This window comes from Silurus meridionalis, chromosome 14 (assembly GCF_014805685.1).
Source record: "Silurus meridionalis isolate SWU-2019-XX chromosome 14, ASM1480568v1, whole genome shotgun sequence".
Classification (NCBI taxonomy): Eukaryota; Metazoa; Chordata; class Actinopteri; order Siluriformes; family Siluridae; genus Silurus; species Silurus meridionalis.
Window position 1 is genome coordinate 15,416,767 of NC_060897.1, and position 22,639 is coordinate 15,439,405.

Genomic DNA, 22,639 nt, shown 5'->3' on the forward strand with positions numbered 1-22,639 from the left:
AAATGAGTCTGTTACAGCTCCACTCATCTATGCAGAATTGTTGTAATTCAGCCACATTGGAGGGTTTTCGAGCATGAACCGCATTTTTAAGGTCATGCCACAGCATCTCAATAGGATTCAGGTCAGGACATTGACTAGGCCACTCCAAAGTCTTCATTTTGTTTTTCTTCAGTCATTCAGAGGTGGACTTGCTGCTGTGTTTTGGATCATTGTCCTGCTTCAGCTTGAGGTCACCAACAGATGACTGGACATTCTCCTTCAGGGTTTTTTGGTAAACAGCAGAATTCATGGTTCCATTTATCACAGCAAATCTTCCAGGCCCTGAAGCAGCAAAACAGCCCCAGACCATCACACTACAACCACCATATCTTACTGTTGGCCTGATGTTCTTTTTCTGAAATGTGGTGTTACTTTTACGCCAGACATAATGGGACACACACCTTCCAAAAAGTTGTCTTGTGCTCACAGAGTATTTTCCCAAAAGTCTTGGGGATCATCAGGATGTTTTCTGGCAAAACTGAGACGAGCCTTTGTTCTTTTTGCTCAGCAGCGGTTTTTCGTCACCATTTTTGCCCAGTCTCTTTCTTACGGTGGAGTCATGAACACTGACCTTTACTGAGGCAGGTGAGGCCTGCAGTACTTTGGATGTTGTTGTGGGGTCTTTTGTAACCTCTTGGATGAGTTGTTGCTGTGTTCTTGGGGTAATTTTGGTCGGCCGGCCACTCCTGGGAAGGTACTCCACTGTTCCATGTTTTTGCCATTTGTGAATAATGGCTCTCACTGTGGTTCGCTGGAGTCCCAAAGCTTTAGATATGGCTTTTATAACCTTTTCCAGAGGATAGAGCTCAATTACTTTGTTTCTCATTTGTTTCTAAATTTCTTTGGATCTTGGCATGATGTCTAGCTTTTAAAGATCTTTTGGTCTACTTCACTTTGTCAGGCAGGTCCTATTTAAGAGATTTCTTGATTGTGAACAGGTGTGGCAGTAATTAGGCCTGGGTGTGGCTAGAGAAAATGTGTGACAAACGACAGTTTCAACAGATGGGCAACACTTTTTCACACAGGGCCATGTAGTTTTGGATTTTGTTTTCCCTCAACAATTAAAACCTTCATTTAAAAACTGCATGTAGTGTTCACTTGTGTTATCTTTTGCTAATATTTAAATTAGTTTGATGATCCGAAACATTAAGGTGTGATAAACATGCAAAAAAATAAGAAATCAGGAAGGGGGCAAACACTTTTTCATACCACTGCATATATATCCACACACACACACACATATATATATATATATATATACACACACACACACATATATATATACACACACACACTTTCAGATCTTTAATTTAGTGTAATTATTCAATTGTATGTGTTAAACTATTACACAGGAGAGTATAATTAAAATAAAAGTGTGTTTCATGCTTAAAGAATTATCTGTATTATTTTTTCCTGACTGGTTTCAAAAAGCATTAAGTGCTCTAAAACTTCCTGGTAGACGCTGTGCTGACCTTGGACTTGTGGACCAACACCAGCAGAAGACACGACTCCCCAAACCATTACTGACTGTGCAAACTTTACACTGGACCTCAAGCAACTTGGATTCTGTGCCTCTCCTCTCTTCTTCCAGAATCTGGGACCTTGATTTCCAAATGAAATGCTACATTTTTTTTTCCTTTCATCTGAAAAAACGACTTTGGCCAACTGAGCAACAGTCCAGCCCTTTTTGTCCTTTGCCCAGCTAAGACACCTCTGATGTTGTCTCTTGGGTACAGCACTGTGAACAGCCAGCTTCTTTAGCGACGACCTTTTGTGTCTTACCCTCCATGTGCAGAGTGTCAATTATCGTTTTCTGAACAACTGTCAAGTCAGCAGTCTTCCCACATGATTGTGTATCCTGAACCAGACTGAGACACCATTTAAAGGCTCAGGAAACCTTTGCAGGTTGTTTGTATTTAATAAGCTGATTAGAGTGTGACACCACGAGTCTCCAATATTGAACTTTTTCACAATATTCAAATTTTCTGAGATACTGAATTTTACGTTAAGCCATAATCATCAAAATGAAAAATAAACACTTGAAATATATCAGTCTGTGTGTGATGAATCTATATAATATTCGAGTTTAATCTTTTGTATTAAATTACTACAATTAACAACTTTTTAATGATATTCTAATTTATCAAGATGCACTTGTATATACTGTATGTTTGGTGGGTGTGGCTTTAAAAAACACCTTGAATGGAAAGACTGTATTGTATTAAGTGCACTTCTTTACTTCAATACGGGAATTTCTGCTTTGATTCCGTTTTAGATTTAATCTCACTGTGAATAGCAACAATACTGCAGCATTACTGTTATATTCTTCATAATTATTTTAATTTAGGGATATAAGATTATCAGAAGCTCTGCTGTAGCAGTAATGGACTGCATGCAATTATACATGAAGTTTATTTAGATGACAGACATGAACGCTGTCAAGATTCATAAAAAAACTACCATAAATTAAAAGCTGTAATAAGATGTAGTTATCCAGGTTTTAATTGTTGTTACCTTGTTTTGCATGAATTAATTTATCCCAATATTAGAAATTCCTAATCTCTGTTCTTTTTTTTTTTTTTTGGTATAAATTATGGCTGTACTAATCTTAAAGATATTGATTTTAATCAAAGTGTATAGCAAGTATCTTCTTATACAATTATCCTCTGTATTTATAAAGTGGCTTATTTTTTGGGACACAACTGGTCCTTGCTTGTTCATACGATCAATAAGAAAAATCAGGTGTTGCGATGGAGCCAGATCCGGTCAATGAACATAGGACATGAGTAATTCAACCAAGGCATGTCCCCTTAAAAGGCATTGTACTTAGACATCTCACTAGCATCTAAGGGAAATCTTAGAGTAGCCAGTCCACCTATTGGCACAAGAACAAAGGAAACCCACAAAAATATGGGAAAAACATCAAAACGCCACAGAGGCAGTTCACTTTCCATTTAATTGGAATTCTAAATTCACCAATTTTTGTAGGGAAACCACAAGAAATTCTGTTGAATGTAACTTGAGTATCTGAAATGACTCCGGAGCAATTATAATTTATATATTTAAAAATTAATTGTTTTTTATGGCTTTAGTATGAACGTCATTGCTTACCGATAAATGTATGTGCCAAGACAGAAATTCACATTTAAAACATATATGTATTCTAAATGTACACTCACTCTATACCAAAGGTGTACAAAATTGGCTGGGGGACCATGGGCCAAATATATTATTCCAAATAACCCAGCCATTAAGGAGGCACAAGCCAGTGCACTTTTAGTGACGGTCCCAAGCCTTGATAAATGGGGAGGGTTGTGTTAGGAAGGGCATCCAGCGTAAAACAAGTGCCAAATCGAATATGCAGGTCACGATTAAGAATTTCATACCGGATCGGTCGAGGCCCGGGTTAACAATGACCGCCACAGGTATCGTTGGCCAACAGGGTACTGGTGGAAATTGGGCTACTGTTGGCCGAAGGAAGAGAAGGAGAGGTGGAAGACGTCTACAGAGGCGACAGGGAAAGGAGAAGTGTAGGAGAGTGGAGGTTCGGGTTGGTACTTTAAATGTTGGTACTATGACTAGTAAAGGGAGAGAGGTAGCTGATATGATGGAGAGGAGAAAGGTAGATATTTTGTGTGTTTAGGAGACCAAGTGGAAAGGGAGTAAGGCCAGGAACATTGGAGGTAGATTTAAACTGTTCTATCATGGTGTGGATGGAAAGAGAAATGGTGTAGGGGTGATTCTGTAGGAAGAGTACAGTAATAGTGTAGTGGAGGTGAAGAGAGTTTCTGATAGGGTGATGATCGTGAAGCTGGATTTTGAAGGGATGATAATAAATGTCATCAGTGCCTATGCTCCACAAGTCGGCTGTGAGATGGAGGAGAAGGAAAGATTCTGGAGTGAATTAGATGAAGTGTTGGATGGTGTACCTAGGAATGAATGATTGGTGATTGGGGCAGACTTTGATGGACATATAGGTGAAGGGAACAGAGATGATGAGGAGGTGATGGGTAGGTATGGTCTTAAGGAGAGGAATGTGGAAGGGCAGATGGTGGTAGATTTTGCTAAAAGGATGGAAATAGCAGTGGTGAACACTTATTTTAAGAAGAAGGAGGATCATAGGGTGACCTATAAGAGTGGAGGAAGGTGCACACAGGTGGACTATGTTCTATGCAGGAGATGCAACCTGAAGGAGATTGGAGACTGTAAGGTGTTGGCAGGGGACAGTGTAGCATCGGATGGTGGTCTGTAGGATGGATTTGAAGGTGAAGAAGAAGAGGAGGAGAGTGAGGACTGAAAGAAGAATAAGATGGTGGAAACTGAAGGAGGAAGAGTGTAGTGTGAGGTTCAGGGAAGAGGTCAGACAGGGGCTCGGTGGTGATGAAGAGGTGCTGGATGATTGGGAAACTACTGCAAGAGTGACAAGGGAGGCAGCTGAAAAAGTAATTGGTCTGACATCGGGAAATAGAAAGGAAGACAAAGAGACTTGGTGGTGGAATGAGGAAGTGCAGGAGAGCATAAGGGGAAAGAGATTAACAAAACAGAATTCGGATCGACAAAGTGATGAGAAAAGTAGGCAGGAGTACAAGGATATGCGGCAGCAGGTAAAGAGGGATGTGGCAAAAGCCAAGGAAAAGGCATATAAGGAGCTGTATGAGAGGTTGAACACTAAGGAAGGAGAAAAGGATTTGTACCGATTGGCCAGGCAGAGGGACCGAGCTGGGAAGGATGTGCTGCAAGTTAGAGCAATAAAGGATGGAGATGGAAATGTGTTGACTAGTGAGGAGAGTGTGTTGAGAAGATGGAGGGAGTATTTTGAACAGCTGATGAACAAGGAAAATGAGAGAGGGAGAAGGAAGTGGATAGGATTAGTAAGGAGGAAGTGAGAGCAGCGATTGAGAGGATGAAGAGTGGAAAGTCGGTTGGACCAGATGACATACTGGTAGAAGCATGGAGATGTTTAGGAGAGATGGCAGTGGAGTTTTTAAACAGATTGTTTAACAAGATTCTGGAAGGTGAGAGGATGCCTGAGGAATGGAGAAGGAGTTTGCTGGTACCGATCATTAAGCATAAGGGAGATGTGCAGACCTGCAGTAACTACAGGGGAATAAAGTTGATCAGTCACACCATGAAATTATGGGAAAGAGTAGTGGAAGCCAGGCTGAGAGAAGAGGTGACCATCTGTGAGCAACACTATGGTTTCATGCCGAGAAAGAGCACTACAGATACAATATTTGCTTTGAGAATGTTGATGGAGAAGTATAGAGAAGGTCAGAAGGAGTTGCATTGTGTATTTGTGGATTTAGAGAAAGCGACAGTAGGAACGACAGACTGGTTCAAGGTGGAGGTTGGATCGGCTCTGAGCCCTTTCCTGTTTGCAGTGGTGATGGACATGTTGACGGACGAGCTCAGACAGGAGTCTCCATGGACTATGATGTTTGCGGTTGATGTTATTTGTGGTGAGCCATGTTGGGCAATAACGCATTACTTTTTAAATAAAGTAACTCCATTATCGTATGGTGCGTTGTCCGTTATTTTTTTTTAATGAATTCATTTTGGCTGAAGTGTAGCCTACAGTCTAACCTGTTTACAGCAGCAACGCATTGTAGGATTGGTGGATGAGAACCACTGTATACACGAAGAAGACGCACTGTGGAGGTGTCTCCGTTTATTCAGGTCTGTGCGGCAGTAATGACGAGGCGAGGCGAGAGCAAGACGAGTTTCTCAAAGTGGAAATATGCTCATTATTTCACTTTAGTTGAGCATAAAGACAAAAACTTTTTAGTCAAATGTAAGCTGTGTCTTTCTGGTTGGAAGGTCGTATCTACTGCGATAAACAGCAACTCCAATCTGTCGAAGCTCCTCCAGAAACTCCATGCCTCGATGAGGCTAGAAGCTAAACCCGGTGTTCTGTTGTACATTGTTGATAGTTTTCATACTTAAGCTTTAATGATGCAGAAGCCACTTTAGTATTTGATTCTGAATAAATAATTCAGCTTGTTTTGTTATCTATTTCAGAAATCCTTGTGATATATTCAGTTTGTGCTGGTCTGACTTAAATAAAATAGTGTTTAAAAATTACTTTGTGTTTAAGTCAGTTTTGTGTTTGTACTGACCATAACACATAAAAGGGCATTAATGGGAACATTAAAGAACGTTCTTTAAAAAAGTAACTAAAAAGTTACTTTTAACAGTAACACATTACTTTTTGGTGTAAGTAATCAACAAAGTAATTGAGTTACTTTTTGAATGAAGTAACTAGTAACTGTAACTAGTTACTATTTCTTAATAACTAGCACAACACTGGTGGTGAGAGTAGGGAGCAGGTTGAGAAGAGCCTGGAGAGGTGGAGGTACGTGCTGGAGAGAAGAGGAATGAAAGTCAGTATGAGTAAGACAAAATACATGTGTGTGAATGAGAGGTAAGGCAGTGCAGTGGTGCAGTTGCAGGGAGAAGAGGTGGTGAAGGTGGAGGAGTTCAGGTACTTTTGGTCAACAGTGCAAAGTAATGGATAGTGTGTTAGAGAAGTGAAGAAAAGAGTGCAGGCAGGGTGGAGTGGGTGGAGAAGAGTGACAGGAGTGATTTGTGATAGAAGGGTATCAGCGAGAGTGAAAGGGAAAGTTTATAGGACTGTGATGAGACCTGCGATGTTGTATGGTTTAGAGACAGTGGCACTGAGTAAAAGACAGGAGATGGAGCTGGAGGTAGCAGAGCTGAAGATGTTAAGGTTTTCCTTGGGAGTGTTGAGGATGGACAGGATTAGAAATAAGTTCATTAGAGGGACAGCGCATGTAGGACGTTTTGAAGACAAGGTGAGGAAGGCAAGATTGAGATGGTTTGGACATGTGCAGTGGAGGGACATGGGTTATATCAGTAGGAGAATGCTGAGGATGGAGCCACCAGGAAGGAGGAAAAGAGGAAGACCAAAGAGGAGGTTTATGGATGTGGTGAGGGAAGAAATGCAGGTAGTTGGGTTGAAATAGGCAGATGTAGAGAACAGGGGGGTATGGAGACGGATGATCCGGGAGAAGCCGAATGGGAGAACCCGAAAGAAGAAGAAGAAGAGTCGGTAATCTGCTTAGTTAATGCAATTATATATATAAAGCTCTACTTCAGTGATACTTACAGCACAATGAGAAACAATCCAATCTATTGCACATTAGAGTTCAATGGCTAATGTCTAATGTGACATGAAGCTGGTATTTTTTTTACAGGTTTTCCATATGGCATTTATACTCTTGTTTTCTCTTGTTATATATGACATGGTGGGCCATTATTTTAAAACTCACCACGGGTTTTGTGCTCTATACCAACAATGCAAATTCAACTAGTTGGATTGCCATCATGCAGCATGAATTTGCATTGTTGGTATAGAGCACTGGTATAGAGCACAAAACCCGTGGTGAGCTTTAAATTAATGGCCCACCATGTCGTATCCCGGGGGGGACGTGGATGGGACGGAGGGGACATGTCTTCACAGTGGTTTGACCCACTGCCTGCTTTCCCAGTTCATCTCACCTACTCTGCACACACGAGTGAGGTGTGTGGCTGCGGCTCAATTAATGTTAAACTCCATTAACTAGGGTATTTTATTCACTTTAAATAAAGCGATTCTCTTTAAGGTAGTTGATGCAGACTCATTCATTATGACTAATGTCTGAGAAAATATAATCATCAGATTTTCTCTTCAATCAATTGCTCTCTATTATTAAAAGCAGGCCTATTTGAAAAAAATGGGAGCAGCCACTCAGTATGTCCTTGTGGTTCAAGCCAAACCCAGATCCTCAAAACAAATACCTTTTTTTTTTTTGCAACATGCAGTAATTCAGGATTGCATGCAACAGTCAGCAAATAAACACATGCAAACAAACACAGCTTGATCAAGGCACAGTTGCCCCTCAGCACACAAACGCAAGAGAGAGAGAAAGAACACGTCTTTACCAGTTTTGAAGTCTTGCTGGGTGAATCACAAGTGTAACATCTTTTAACATCCTTGTATAACCAGGACTCCTTTAAAAAAAGTATGCAGACTGTTTTGCACAAATATTTACACAATTTTCCTTATCTGTAAGTAACTAGATAATTGTAATCACTAGGTAGGGACAGTGATGTGTGCGTGTGCGCGCGCGTTGTTACAACTGGAGCGCTTTGGCGGGGAAAGCGCATGCGCAAAGCAAGTTGCGCTATTTTTAATACTGTATATAGAATCATTTTATACACATTTCTTTTTTATTTTGATGTGAATCCCATCCGAAACCCGAGATTTTCTTTGGGTTCGTCTGGCTCTTGACATACTAAGACACTTAACGTGGCTTAATGCGATAAGACAGCGTTTTTAAAAGACCAAACTCAGTAAAAACGTTAACAATGAAGCCTATTTTGTATATACAAGCAGAAGTGTCCAGAACACGAACGTTACGCGTTTAATTGCGCGTATTTAATACTTTTTCTCCAATAGACCTTAAGAAAAAAAAACTTCACGTGGCTTAATGCGATAAGATAGCGTTTTTCTTTTACAGTTTTCTATGGGAGGAAAAACGTATAATAAGTTAAACGTTAGTATTCTGGACTCATGTGCATGTCTGTATATAGCTTGCTTTATTATTCATGTATTTAACTGAGTTTGGTCTTTAAAAAAAACACCGTCTTGTCGTATCAAGTCACGTTTAGCGTTTTAGCATGTCCCGGACACTTAGCGAAGACCTTGTTGTAGTGTCTGTATTCTGACAGCAGAGGGTGGTCGCGTTCCTATTCGCCATTATAAACGGACGCTGCGCACTTAATCGAGTGTCGAGCTTGCGAACCCTGGCGCTTCCACGAGATCGGTTTTAGATTGGTCTCGCCTTAGTAAAACCAATCCGTTTATTCTCTCCGATTTTGCTTCCTCGAGCTGCTGTCATTTCGCTTCTGGAGACAGAAATGATCCGACACGGCGCGAGATTAATCACAGACGGCGAATCGAATGGCATAAGAGTGAACGAGACGACGTGACGAGGTTTTTGTTTTATTTTTTCTTATGAAACGAAAGAAAGACGAAATAAAGACATCGAATGGTGAGGCTGCGCTCACGCCCATCAGGCGTACATAATAAATCCATCCATCTTTCTATCCATCTATCCATCAGTTCATCCATCGATCAATTCCACATTGGTGTTTACGAGTCTGATTAATCGGCTGAAAAAGAAACGCTGTTCGATCTCTATCGGTATTTATAAAGTCCTTTCTCTTTCAGAAAAACAAACAAACAAACAATGCGGATGATGTCTTGGAAAAAATCTAGAAAAAAAGCTCGAGCTCTGCTTTTCGAAATGTAATATATATATATATATATATATATATATATGCATGCATATCTTTCCTCTGCACATTAGATCTGCCCATTTTTTAAATACATTTCTGGTGTTATTGTTATGATTATTACCTGCTACGGTGCAAATTGTGTACTGGGGACCTTCAGGATAAATAAACATAACCATAAAGAACCTGACACTGATCTATTTTCTGTGATTAAATGTCAGTACACACCGAGTCCCTGATCTTTATTTATTTTTCTGTTTGTAACCCTTACCTTAGATTTCTTTTTGATTAACGCACAGACACAGCAAAGGTTTAGCTGAATATCCCTTTAAAACAGAGCACTGCAGTGATTTACACTGGTTCACAAAGAAGACCCAAAGAGCCCCCACCCCCTTTTCTTCTCCAGGTGTCTGTGGAGAATTCAGCAGCTTGGTGGTCATTGTATTCAAAATAAGTTACCATCGAGGAAACACAATTATCAGACTTCCATTTATTATTCAGTTATTTGCATCTTTCATTGGTTTGTTTAACATAATGAGTTTAATTTGTATACTCATAGCCTATAAACTTTTTTGTGAATTTTCCTTCCTGTGGAAAGTCCAAATCGTTTAGGAGAAACTCTTACTCTACTCATGTTTATGAAATAAGTGTGTACCAAATGGATTTATGGGATTTATTTGACAGTCTAATGGATGTCTGGCTATAAAAAAAAGATGATTCATACACCTGTGCTAATTGCAGACATGGAAATGTAGACAGTATATGGTGTATAACACAATAACTCTTCTTTAGGCTGCTAATAACTTCTACATATATATAAAAAGTGCTTCTCAAATTTATTATTACCTTCTCCGGAATCTATTCTAGCCACAGATATCTGCTACTTTCTAAGTTTGCATGAAATGTATTATCAGTTGATCTTTTCACAGTTGTTTACTGATCTTATTGTAAAACAAGTGCTTTTTATGCTGTTTATCCCACTGGTTCTTTATGAGTGCTATGAGACACCAAAATCCTAGAAAAGGTTAACGTTGTCTTGTTCTGCTATGCCTCGTTCAAGTCAGGCAGTAATTAGTTGATTAGGAGAAGAAAAATTGTAATTAAGAAAATGGCAAAGTCCAGTGGTTTCTGACCGGCTTTATAAAGTCTGTGAATAGAGTCTCGAGAGTCCTGAGGTGATTGAAATATTAAAACTATTTCAGTGCAAAACTTCTCTTTGTAGAGCGTGTCTATATTTCTACTGTCATGCCTGCATAGGCAAACATTAGAAGAAAGTAACTGTATATCTGATGCATGTAGACACGCACAATAGTACTATGAACAAAATACTGGGCCCAAATAGTAGTACCGCTTTACCAAACAGGCTCAGGGCTTGGTAGTATGAAGGTTTTGGAAACACTTGTTTGAGATCTGGTCCATGCTGACATGACTGCATCAGAAAATTCCACACATTCATGCATTTTTTTGTTATATATCTCGTTCTATCACATCTAAAAGGTATTCTAATATTTTTTAGATGTGTAAATCAGGAGACTATCGAACTACATTGAACTCACTGACATTTCTTTTGTCTATTACAGCCTCCATTTCTCTTTCTATAAGTGTTTGGAGTGGAATTTGTGACCACTCGGTCAAAAACATTTATGAATTGAGGTCGTGATGGACGAGAAGGAACTTCAGGATGCTGAAGTTCCTCCAAACCAAACTGGTTAAACCATGTTTTAATAGACCTTGCAATGTGTACGAGTGCATTGTCATGCTGAAATAGAAAAGTTCATTCCAACCAAACTTTAGTGTTGGTATAGGTAGTATTCGCCAGGCATTTATAAAAACAGATTTGCCCATCAGTGACAGTTTTAGAGAAAGTTTGGTACTTTTTAGTGAGTAAAATATATGACCTACGCTATTCAGCGCATGTTGGCAGTGCTTTGTGAGTGTGCTTGGTGTACCACTTCAAGGCTGAGCTGTTCTTGTTCCAGTCATTTACAGGTGACTGGGGCAGTCTTAGCAGGGCAGAAATTTCATGCTCTGTAATCGGGCAAATGTGGGACCCCATGAAACTGCTATGTTTATTATAATTGCGCTTGTTAGTACGGCCAATTCTACTGCCAGTGTTAATGTATGTAGATTCTATGCCTTTGTCAGTAATGTGTATAGCTCAAACACCCAGTAATGAGGAGTGGTTTCAACATGTTTTTCTTAAAAAAAAAAAGTGTAGGTCAGCTGGTATTAAGGTATTAAGAGACCCTATGTTTGGCAAAAACATTCCCCACACCGTTCACAACCACCACCAACCTAAACTGTTAAAACAAATCAGCTTGGGTCCATGTGTTCATGCTGTCATCAAATTCTGACCCTACCATCTGCATGCAGCAGGAGAAATCATGATTCATTGTGATTCAACTATGCAGTTTTGGTCAGCCTGTTTCTAATATAATCTCAGATCTTTTTTAGGCAGACAGGAGCTATCTCAGATAATCAGAATCTGATTAAATACTTGCTACGAATAGATATAACAATAAATAAGAATAAATAAGATAAATAAACTATTATTCGCATTTATTTGCAGTCATCTTACTTAATGGGTACATTGCATGATTAATAAGCCTGATCTTCAACCCATTAATATTTAATCCACTATGAAATTCTCATAAGGATGTACTAAAAACTCTCAACATTGAATTTAGTATCAGATTACTCAGTAACATTTTCCATTTCCAGTTTTTATTATACTTCAAGTATATATGTGTACTCGGTTGTAATTCTTTAATTATAGTTTTTTGCCTCTTCATAGGTTGGTGGAAACCATGAGGCGTGACACACTGCTGTGGCCCACTGCAGACACAGTAGCAGGGGCAGATTGAATGCTACTGAAGTCTCAAGGTGAGTTTTCTTGCCTGTAATCTGAACCTGTATTGATCTAAAGTGTGAATGACCACACATCAGCTGAACTGATGAGGTTTGATTGACTTTTTTTGTTGCTGTTCCTGCTGTGAGATTTCGGTCCAAAGACATATCAGTGGTCTGACAGTCATACTCCATACCACACACACACACACACACATGCACACAGCCTCAGAAGCACTTTGCTTGCACAGCTGATTAAGGGATTTTGTCTTGAATGTGTCCTGTTTCTCTGGAAAAACGTCTACTGCTTCCACTATTATTAGGGAGGTTAATGGCAGTTTATACCTGTAATCATACACTTAATATAGTATATAGAGTAGATAATCTTATATATTATACCTGTACATTATAATCCTACATGCGTATAAGTTTGTTCCTGTTAGCAGTTACAGTGTAGTCTAGCATATGTAGTAATCAGAATGTGCAATCATTTTCCTGTAATGCAGTAGTCCGGTAAAAATGTGTTTTGAGAGAAATCCTAGTGGCTTTCTCTTACTAAATATAAAGGTTATGGGTTGATTGAAACACACTTTTGTTGATTTAAAAGTAAATTTGTAACAGGAATTTGCTGGGCGGTAAGGGCTCGGTGTGTGCGATGTTAGGGATATTTTTTAAATATTGAAAATACAGTAGATTAGATAGTAGTCTCTCACTGTTCATTGGTGTGTGTGTGTGTGTGTGTGTGTGTGTGTGTGTGTGTGTGTACAGGTTTGCTCAGGTTTGCTTTTTTACTCAGCAGACATTTCTCTTTACAGGAATGAAATATTGCACCCTATTTAATGTTTTACATATCTTTTAAGCTTCATTGTTTCTCTTTATCAAATGAGTTTTGTTTGGATTTCTCTGACTCTGACAGTCAATACATTTAAAAATGGTACATATTTTCTTTATATACCATTTAAATTACTGTTATGAACTTTAGAAATTGTGGTATTTTAATCTTTTTTTAAATCTTGCTCTGAATCTTTGATGTAACTCTCACAGGCCCTGTTTTCTCAAATCCATTTTTTTGTAGTAAACTTAATAATTGTAGGAAATGATCTACTCTACATCTCACTCGTGTACCTTAATGCAGTTCTTTAAAATAAACATCTATTCCACATCACAACAAGAATCTGGGGAAAAGGATACTGCAGGACTTCCGACGTTCCTATTCCTTACATATATACTACATAGCCTTTCAAGTGTGGTTCTCCCTCAAACTGTTGGCACAAATTTTGAGGTACACAATTGATGTCTTTAGATGTGAAAGCATTTATTTTTCCTATCACTTAAACCAGGAGACCCAAATCTGTTTCAGCATGACAATGCCTCCATGCACAAAATTAGCTTCATAAAGACTGGAGCTCACCGTAGTTTGGAGTGGAAGTTATTGCGTATCCTGTTATAAAGCTCCAACCTCAACTCTATTGAATACCTTCAGGATGAATTCAAATGTTGACTGCACTTCAGGCCTCCTCATCCTACTATAGTTTTAGAATGAGCATTTACAGTAGATGGATGGATAGATGCATAGATGGATGGTCGGATAGACGGACAGACAGGTTATCGTGGCTAAAGGGGCTTGTGTCATGCCTAATAATACTCTTATTAATGATCAAATCATTGCAATGCATGGTCTTGAATAACTTAATACCAAGACAGTGGCTTCACTGAGCAGTTTTCCCAAAGACTAACTTTTCTACATGTGGAGGAGGTGGTAGCTCAGTTATTAAGCCATTGAACTTTGAAAGGTCACCGTTTCAAATATTACCACCACCAAACTGCCAATGCTGGGCCCTTAAACAAGGCCCTTAACCCTCCCCTGCTCAGTTGTAAGTCGCTTTGGACATAAATGTAAATGTACATGTGATCTCTGAAGTACCAGCCCTGTTGTGACTTTATCAGTACTGTGATTTAGTCAGTGTATTGCCCCTGCCTTATAGTTTAGTGCACAGATAGTTTTCCATTTGTAATAGGAAACCTTCGCTTAGCTGGATAATTGCTAGTAATGAGCCAAAATGTTAGGTCTTTGGAGCTGAAAATCCACCTTGGAGAGTAGATTAACCTTTTGTCCTTGGCCTTTTTTAGTTGCCTGCCCTGAACAGTATTACATTAGTCTTACTAGCTGACAGCTAGATTTCTTTCTTTCCTTACCAGTCTCCTAATGGGGTGCCTGTGAGTGTTCTGGTAGAGTTCTCTCATTTGTAAAACGTCTTTCCAGAGTGAAAGGGGCTATTACATTGATCTAATGAGGACAGTAAAATTGTTAGTGTTCCCTCAGGAGTCGAAAATACAGGGGGTTGCTACATTTTTGTTTAATCTATTCCTAGTTTCGGCTACACACTACTGGATAAGTCTGACGGTTATACCAGAAACCATGTAAGGTTTTTTTTAGTATTAATATTTCTTTCTTAAACAAAGCCATGTGATCCTTAAATAAATATTCTGCCCGTTCTAATGTTTGTTAGATCTGCATCACAAAAGCACACCAAATGATATCTCATTAATCACTTTCACCAGGATACTAAAATAGCCATGTATTAATATACATTTTAAATACATGCAATAAAACAATGCACCTGGCAACACTGCCTAAACGCTCTGGAAATCTTAACTTTACATTTATCTATTTTTTGTTTGTTTCTTTTATTAATATTATTATTATTATTATTATTATTAATGCTCTGACTGGCCTTTTGTTTTTATGTTTTTTTTTAAAGTCAAACCAAATAGGTCATTCATTTGCCATTCATTTGGGGGTTTATAATTTGCATTTTATTTTTCCTATATGGACATAAATCTCAACACACAAGGTTATGAATACCACCGTACTGCTGGAGTGCTTTTTTTAATCTATGTGTACTTTATTACTACAATTTCTAACTTTCCTGGTTAAGGATATTGAACCTTACCTCAGTGCAGTTCCCCAGGCAGCCATTAAGGATTCACTACAGCAGTGATAAATGCTTTACTCCCACCATCCTCTTCCTTTACTGATTGCTAAATAATATCTTGTTCTTTGTAGCTTTGCATAGTGGGCCTAGTAATGGATGATGCTCTAACAAACAGGAAGTTGTTTTTACTGCCATGTCATGGTTATGACTAAGAACTACGTACGTTGAATCATTGAAAAATATCTGAACAGTTTTGCAGCAGTGATCTGAATAGTTTAGTGTTTTGGTTACTGAATAATTCGTAACATTCGTTACTGCACATGTAAGATTGGATTATTTTTTCTCGATTGGATTTGTAATTAGATTTGTGATTATGCACAGTTAGACTGTGTTTACTATAATGTTTGTGAGTGTGTGGGAAGGGGTGATTACAAATGAGCTGGAAACAAGGATACTTTTACACTGAACGCTATTGCAAATGCCTTTGTCTTTTGCAGTGAAGATCCCTTTCTTGTTTACTGGGGTTTAGAATCGAATCAGTATAATGACTGTTGGTGAGCAGAATAACGAGAAAACTGGAATAAAACATTTAAAAATGAAGCTTTTTTGATAGTATAGCACAGTATATAACTGCCACAATAAAATGAGTAAAATTAAATATTGTACGCAGTAAATAAGAATGGTTTTGTATTCTAAAAAAAAAACAAGGTCACAAAGCAATTCATTGCTGAATACTGGTGAAAATTCTACTTCTTGGCATCTGGTAAATCAGATTTAATATCACGAATCATTTTCAAACAAATCCATGCAAAATATAAACAGAATGAGAGGGCAGAGAAAATTGAAGCAGATCTGTCAGAAGCAACATTTCATAAAAGCAAACAGGGCATTTTCTAGAGCGATGCTTCCAACCACCCAGCATGGAAAATATTTTATAAATTATTAGGTATTAGAAATTACTGTTTGTTTGTTTAGTTACTGTTGGTCCCTGAAATTAAGAGGGAAGTGTTTGCTGCTATCCTTTGAATCCTTTGACCTTCTTTAACCTTCTGGGTGCCTTTTGTCATTACCAGGTACCAGTGTAGCTGTGAATGCACCTGTGCTATGTGTCAAATATAGAACCTCCGCCTGGCTGTGGTAGGCTTTGTCTCACTATGTTTATCAGGCTTTGCTTGAATTCTATTGAAATTGATGTTTCTTAGAAATGGAGACCGAGGGAAATGACTAGTGCCTGTGGGAGCTGTTTTACCTGCTCCACTGATTACCTGCGTCATCATTCTGTTGTTCATTTTCATGCTGATTTATCTTTCTAGTTTTTGTTTTTTATCGCCCATGTTTTCTGATTAGGTTTTTTGCTTCTCTGTATGGCCACTTTATCTTCATTGAATATCCCTATTCTATTCTTAGCACACACTGAATCATGGGTATTGGTATCTATTTTTTACATATCACTTCACATTAATAGAGACAACCCTTGCACAATTTGCTTCTTGCTATATTTCTCTTAAAGAACTCCATCTGCCAGCATGTGAAATGGTTCTGTCTCACTCATACTCCTGTGGGTGTGTGTGTGTGGGTGTGATTGTGCTGCATTAGAGCCTGTAGTGCCTGCTAAAATGGACAGTCTATATGCCTAACAATGTCTACTCCTTTAACACACACACAAACACTCACACACATATATCTGTGTGGATCTGCCAGGCTATTTTTACTTCAGCCTTTTCAGCTGGCATAACTTCTGAATTTGTGCATTGATTTCTAGGCCTATCTGACAAGTTCTACTCGATAAATTGCCCTATTGGTAGTTGCTGTAAATAGGCTCACCGTAAAGCCAACCAGCTTTTCTCAAGAAATTCTGATCAATCTCACTTTCCCTCTCCCACCAGCTCCCTTATTTATTCATTTTCAAAAAAAGGGCAGAGGCGAAAAGTGCAAGGATCTGCTCATGATCCAAAACACTCATTACACCCAAAAAAGCTCATTACTCAAGCATGATGCAGCCAGTGTTATGGCTTGGGGTTGCATGGCTGGTTTTGGAACAGGCTCACTAATCTTTATTGATGATGCAAACAACAACTAAGAGCAGTACATGCCTTGAACATCATCGAAAGAAAGAATGCAACAGTTTAGTGATGTTTCTGGGTCAGGACTTGATGCAGTCACTGCAAGCAAAGGACCTGCAACCAAAATGGTGGATTATTTACTTTAAATGTTGCAAATACTAGGTTGTAAACAACAAAAACAAAAGAATAGGTTTTGCCGTTCCAATAAAAGCGACCAACTGAGGACAGTGAGGCCTAGCATATACTTCCTCAAAAACAAAAAGCAAAAACTACCCTCTGCCCCAGAGTGCACCTCACAACAGACACTCTTATCCTGAGCGACAGTTATCTCATTTATACAAATAATAGGTTGAGGATTAAGGTCCTTGCTCAGCCCAAAAATGGCAGAAATTCCAAAAATGCACACTGACTTGGCCCAAACTTCAAAAATGCACAAACCATCTTTCTTTTTTCTCGTTTATTATTTCACACATACAGTGCATAACAACAGAGCTCATGTTTCATTTATGTTCCTTCTCAAAGTTTACCTTTCTCTTAACTGTGAAACTCTTGCACACCCCAAAGAAAAACATCAATGAATTTAATGAAAATATCACATAAACATGATCATGAATTTATATTAGCGATTTTTACTACTGTTTATATTCAACAAAAATAAGGTTTTTTGGTTTTAAGTCTAAAGTCTAATACTGTGACCTAATTTTGTACTATGTATACTGTAGCCTTTTTGACAGAGGAGGACATAACCTTAAGGAAGAGGGTAAACTACTGCTTTTTTACAATTTATCAATAGCTGTGGCACTCTAATACTAGTAAATGCATTGTTGTGTCTAACTAACTTTCCTTGGATTCTCTTTATTCAGTTTTATAGGCACACTGTGTCAATTATCTAATTGCACATCCATCCATTTTAATTAACTGTAAGAGCCCTAGTGTTCTCCATTTGAAGTCTTGGCCTTGGCTTTGTCCAGACGTTTTTGGTAATTAGTTTGCAAAAGTGTTTTTTCCTTATTTTCGGTTTCGGATGACTTGTGCTTTGTCTGTGACAGGTTGTGTTTTTAGATAACCCCATATGTAATACTGTGTATCCAGGGAACTCTGATTAATAGATTGAGCTTGCTACAGCTAGTATTTGTGATATCTGCCAGAACTTAAAATTTGTTTTCACATGGCCGTTTTCCTTATGCCTACAGGCTCTGAGCCTTCTGGAGTGCTGCCATGACCAGTCAGGGAGGCAGCAATGTGGACACACCCAGCCACCTGCCTTCCTCATCATCCACATTCCTCCGGCCATCTTCAGGTCCAAAACTACATGTGCAGCGCTCACTCTCCCGTGATACAATCACTATCCATTTCTCAACCCAGGGCAAGGAGGAGGAAGAGGAAGATGAAGAGCTCTACAAGTTGGCTGTGTCCACATCTGGTTTAGATAGTGATGATCAAGGTGTAGTCACAGCTCTGGAAGCTAGTGAGGAGTTGCTGTTTGAAGGAACAGGACCAAGTTCAGGGATGTCCCCTGCATGTTGTGCTATGACATCATCAGTGGTCACCCATACTCAAAGTTCGGCCTTAGCCATCCAGCCAGTATTCACCAGCCTTGGCTCCACCGCAGTTTATAGCCCTGCTAGCTCTTCCTGGCCCACAGAACACTGGACACAACTCCCTCCACCTGCCACCTACTCTGCCTCTTCCACATCATCTCCAGTCAAGTCTTCAGCTGTGCACTCAAAGCCATTCCTCAGCCTTGTAAGGTCTCTCTCTACTGAAGTGGAGCCTCGTGAAGGTGTCCCTTCTTCAACTGCCTCTCAGCCCATGCGACACCGACATCTGATGAAAAATCTAGTCAAGTCTTTGTCCACTGACACAGCCCGTTCTGAGCAGGAAACCCCTTCTCACCGACCCTCTGATTCCCGCCGTAACCTGTACCTTTTCAAACCTTTCACCCAACCTCGTGTCTCCAGCACTGCCAGCGGTGACTCCAAAACAGCACCATCCTCACCCGTTGCTTCACCCGATGGTCGTTCTTTCTTCAAGGTACAAGAGGTTGAAGCTCGCATTGAAGATACCAGGCGGCGTCTCTCTGAGGTGATGTATGAACCGCTACAGCTGCTGAGCAAGATCATTGGTGATGAAGGAGGAAGTTCTGCTGGTGGAGGTATAGTGACTGGGACAGCATGGGGGACACAACATCCCAAAAGTCTCTCATCGAGTGCATCAGAGCTCTGTAGTCTTACAGCCCTCAATGGCCACCTGGAAAGCAAAACTGACTTTTGCATCAAAGAGGAAGATGACTTGGAGGGTGACAGTCCAACCGGGGTAGCCACCAATGTTTCGGTTATACATGAGTCACCCTCACTAGGCCTGGACAGGTGCTTTATGTCGGCCCTGGCTAGGCAAGAAGATGAAGAGTTCTGCGAGCTATACAGTGAAGATTTTGAGTTGTGCACCGACACAGAAGCCGATGGTGACCCTGGTACCTCAGCTGTCCTCCAGCGGGGTAGCACAGCATGCAGCGAAGAACCAACTGAGGGGGGTGAGGAGGAGGAGGAGGAGGAGGAGGAAGAGGTGCCTCCTACAGTACCACATAATGGACTTATCCTGCTCATTTCTGCTGTGTACGGCTACTTTGTTTTGCCGTTACCATCGTATATAGGTGGTGTTTTGCTCGGAGTAGCTGCAGGATTCATGCTAGCAATACTGGTAGTGTGGCTCTCAGCTTCCCGTGGTACTCACTTCAGACGGTGTAAAAGAGAACGCTGGAATGGGGTACCTTTAGACATCAAAGAGCCAATCATCTATAAGGTATTTTTTGGTTATCTATCAGCCTGTTAATAGCACAAACATAAATTAGACTTTTGTTTATCTGCCATGCACAATGCTGCATCTTTAACGTGGCCAGAAAATAAGTTGTAATTGAAAAATCCAAGTTGTCATTTAAGAAGAGAGGCGTCAAAACATCAAAATTTGATTTTGTAATAAAGCAGTAAGCCACAAGAGGGCGTGTTTGTTAAAGCAATTTTATCATGAGTGAAGGCATTGTTAGGCACAGTGTAAAGTCAGGTATCCGAAACCAGAGAAAATCGTTACGTTTGTATGGTAGTTATGTAGCATGTTATGTAACGACATAAGACATGATGAAGGCAGTATGGTCTTGCTGGCAAAAGTGCGGCGGTCAAAGTTTCCAGATTAACTATCGCAGATTCCCTATGATGCTTAGAAAAACCTAACAGCTCATTTTCTTACATTAAATTGTACCTTACTGTTTTTGTGAGAATAAAATAAAAAGAAAACTATTCTTAAGAGTTTACATGGGCAAAATGTTAATTCTATAATCTTACATGGGTTTTAGAGAAACTGTATGAGTAGGTAGAGATGTATAGTCTGAATAATTACCAGTGGGTAATAAGGTCTCTTATGGCATATGGTGTTGGAGTACTGTGTTTTGGAGTGGGTGAGTTGTGTTTCCATGATGCTGAGTAGTTTCTTCCATCCACTCAGTCACTTGCTATACTGAATCCAAATGTTTTGTATTTGTTGCCAATTTCAACTTTCACTGTCTATGCAAAAAAGGTAGCAAACAGCAACAGTGGCTGAGATGCGCTTGTCTTTTGTCTTTTTTTCAGTCTTGCATTTATGTTTAATTTAATACTTTCTTTTATTTTACTCCTTCAGAGCCTCACTACTTCAACAGGATAATGTGCTGCTGCTGCACATTAATCTGATTTTTGTGTGTATTAGCTTTAGCTTCATTGCTACATTAACAGATTGATGCAGAATTGCTTTAACAGATTTGGTTTTAAAACTTGCTAGTCATCACATACATTGCTAACAACCTGTGCCATAACTGCAGCAGTGTCTTATAGTTTGCTGTCTCCACTACTTCTACAATGAATTTCTCATTAATATGATGTTGAAACCGTAAAATCGTGAAACCACTAGTACATTTGTTTTAAATATTAGCATTTTTTTCCCCTCTTATTAAAATAATGTACTCCTATCTGTCCTTTTATATCAACACGGCAGACGTGCTTTTAACACACATAACAAACATGCAGCGCCAAATGGCAACAGGTTAGAACTGTATTAAAAATGTTAATAATTCGTTTAAGATGATCAGGGAAAGTAACAACTTTATAAGAATTTAAATTGTATGGCATTTTTAACAGTGGACATTGGCTCAAAGCAGCTTTACAGAAATAGATTACGAATATAAATTGCCTTATAAATAATTCCCTATACGTTTATCCTTAAAGTGCAAGCCAGTGGTGACAGTGACCAGGAAAATCTCCTTGAGATACTATGAGGAAGAAACCTTTAAAGGAAACAGACTCAAAAGGGAATCCATCCTCATCTGGGTGACAGTAAATGTCCATTCATTCTAATTCCATCATTGTTGAGGTTATTAACAGTTTACTAACTACATTAATTTCAGTCCAAATCCATCTTCATTATTCTTGAGTTTAACCCTCCACAAAAACTTCATGGATCTTTAGACTGTTCAAATGGAACCGTGCGCAGATGCAGCGAATGATCTCGAATTTACCATTCAAAGCATCCAAACATTTAACCAACACACTGTATCCATGATCCTTTCAAATCTGCTTCTTTATTAAAAACAAACTATTTACAAAAGGCTTGATTAATCAAATACAGTGGTATCTTGACCTATGAGTTTAATTTGTTCCGTGGCCAGAGCTCGTGGCTCAATTTGCTCACACATCAAATCAATTTTCCCACTGAAAATACTTAAAATGCCCTTAATCTGTTCCAACCGTCAAAATGCCGCCCCATTTTTTATGTTACATGTTATTAAATAAGGAAAATACATTTCTAAATAGCAAATATTGTATAAAAACATAATAGAAAGAGTATGTAAAGATATAATAAGGTTTTACACAGTGTACTTACCTTGGAGATGAGATGAGCTAACGAAGATGCTGGTGGAGGTGGAGGGTAGAGGAGACTGAACACTACTGTATACTACGTATCCATAAACTTTACATTTTTTACTTTTTCTTCTTTGCTTATCTTAATTTTTGTCACAGACTTCGCTTTCTGGCTTCGCTTCGCCATCTAGCAGCGGTGTCTCGAGCTCGTACCTCAGTTTTTATTTTAGACTTAAACACAGAGCCTGTGTCTGAGTCCTGAACAGTAATTGGAAGGCTGTTCTATAACTGGGGTTTAGTAAGAGAATGCTCTGCACCCTACCTGTAGTCTTCACTATTCAAGGTATCAACAAAAAGTTTCAAGTTCAGGTTTATTTCTATAGTGCTTTTTAAGAACTAACATGAGTACCGGAGTGTGTGTGTGATTATAAGTAATGTCCTTTTTACAGTCTTGTACAGTCAGTTGATGTTGTATAGCATGCACTTTATGACTGGAGTAGGCATGGTAGATTGTAATCAACCAAAAATTTGCTAGGTACCATGGCCATTGGTGCAATATATATATATATTG

At 39.1% G+C, this 22,639-nt stretch overlaps 1 protein-coding gene and 1 long non-coding RNA gene across 4 annotated transcripts in view; one reads left to right on the forward strand and one right to left on the reverse strand.

The window, feature by feature from the left end:
• Positions 1 to 8,182, reverse strand: part of LOC124396833 — a 57,491-nt gene extending 49,309 nt beyond the window's left edge. The window contains exon 1 of the long non-coding RNA XR_006927842.1: positions 7,981 to 8,182. This is a non-coding gene — a long non-coding RNA (uncharacterized LOC124396833). The remainder of the gene's footprint in view (positions 1 to 7,980) is intronic.
• A 658-nt stretch (positions 8,183 to 8,840) lies between these two features.
• tex2 (testis expressed 2) overlaps positions 8,841 to 22,639 on the forward strand; it is a 28,870-nt gene continuing 15,071 nt past the window's right edge. The window contains exons 1-3 of one of the 3 annotated variants that reach the window (XR_006927767.1): positions 8,841 to 9,092; positions 12,131 to 12,219; positions 18,376 to 19,984. Coding sequence is in view for 2 of the 3 variants with exons in the window: in XM_046865496.1 (XP_046721452.1) it covers positions 18,401 to 19,984 (1,584 nt within the window). In the remaining variant the exon portion in view is untranslated. The remainder of the gene's footprint in view (positions 9,093 to 12,130; positions 12,220 to 18,375; positions 19,985 to 22,639) is intronic. The other 2 variants (XM_046865496.1, XM_046865497.1) reach the window with 2 other exon arrangements.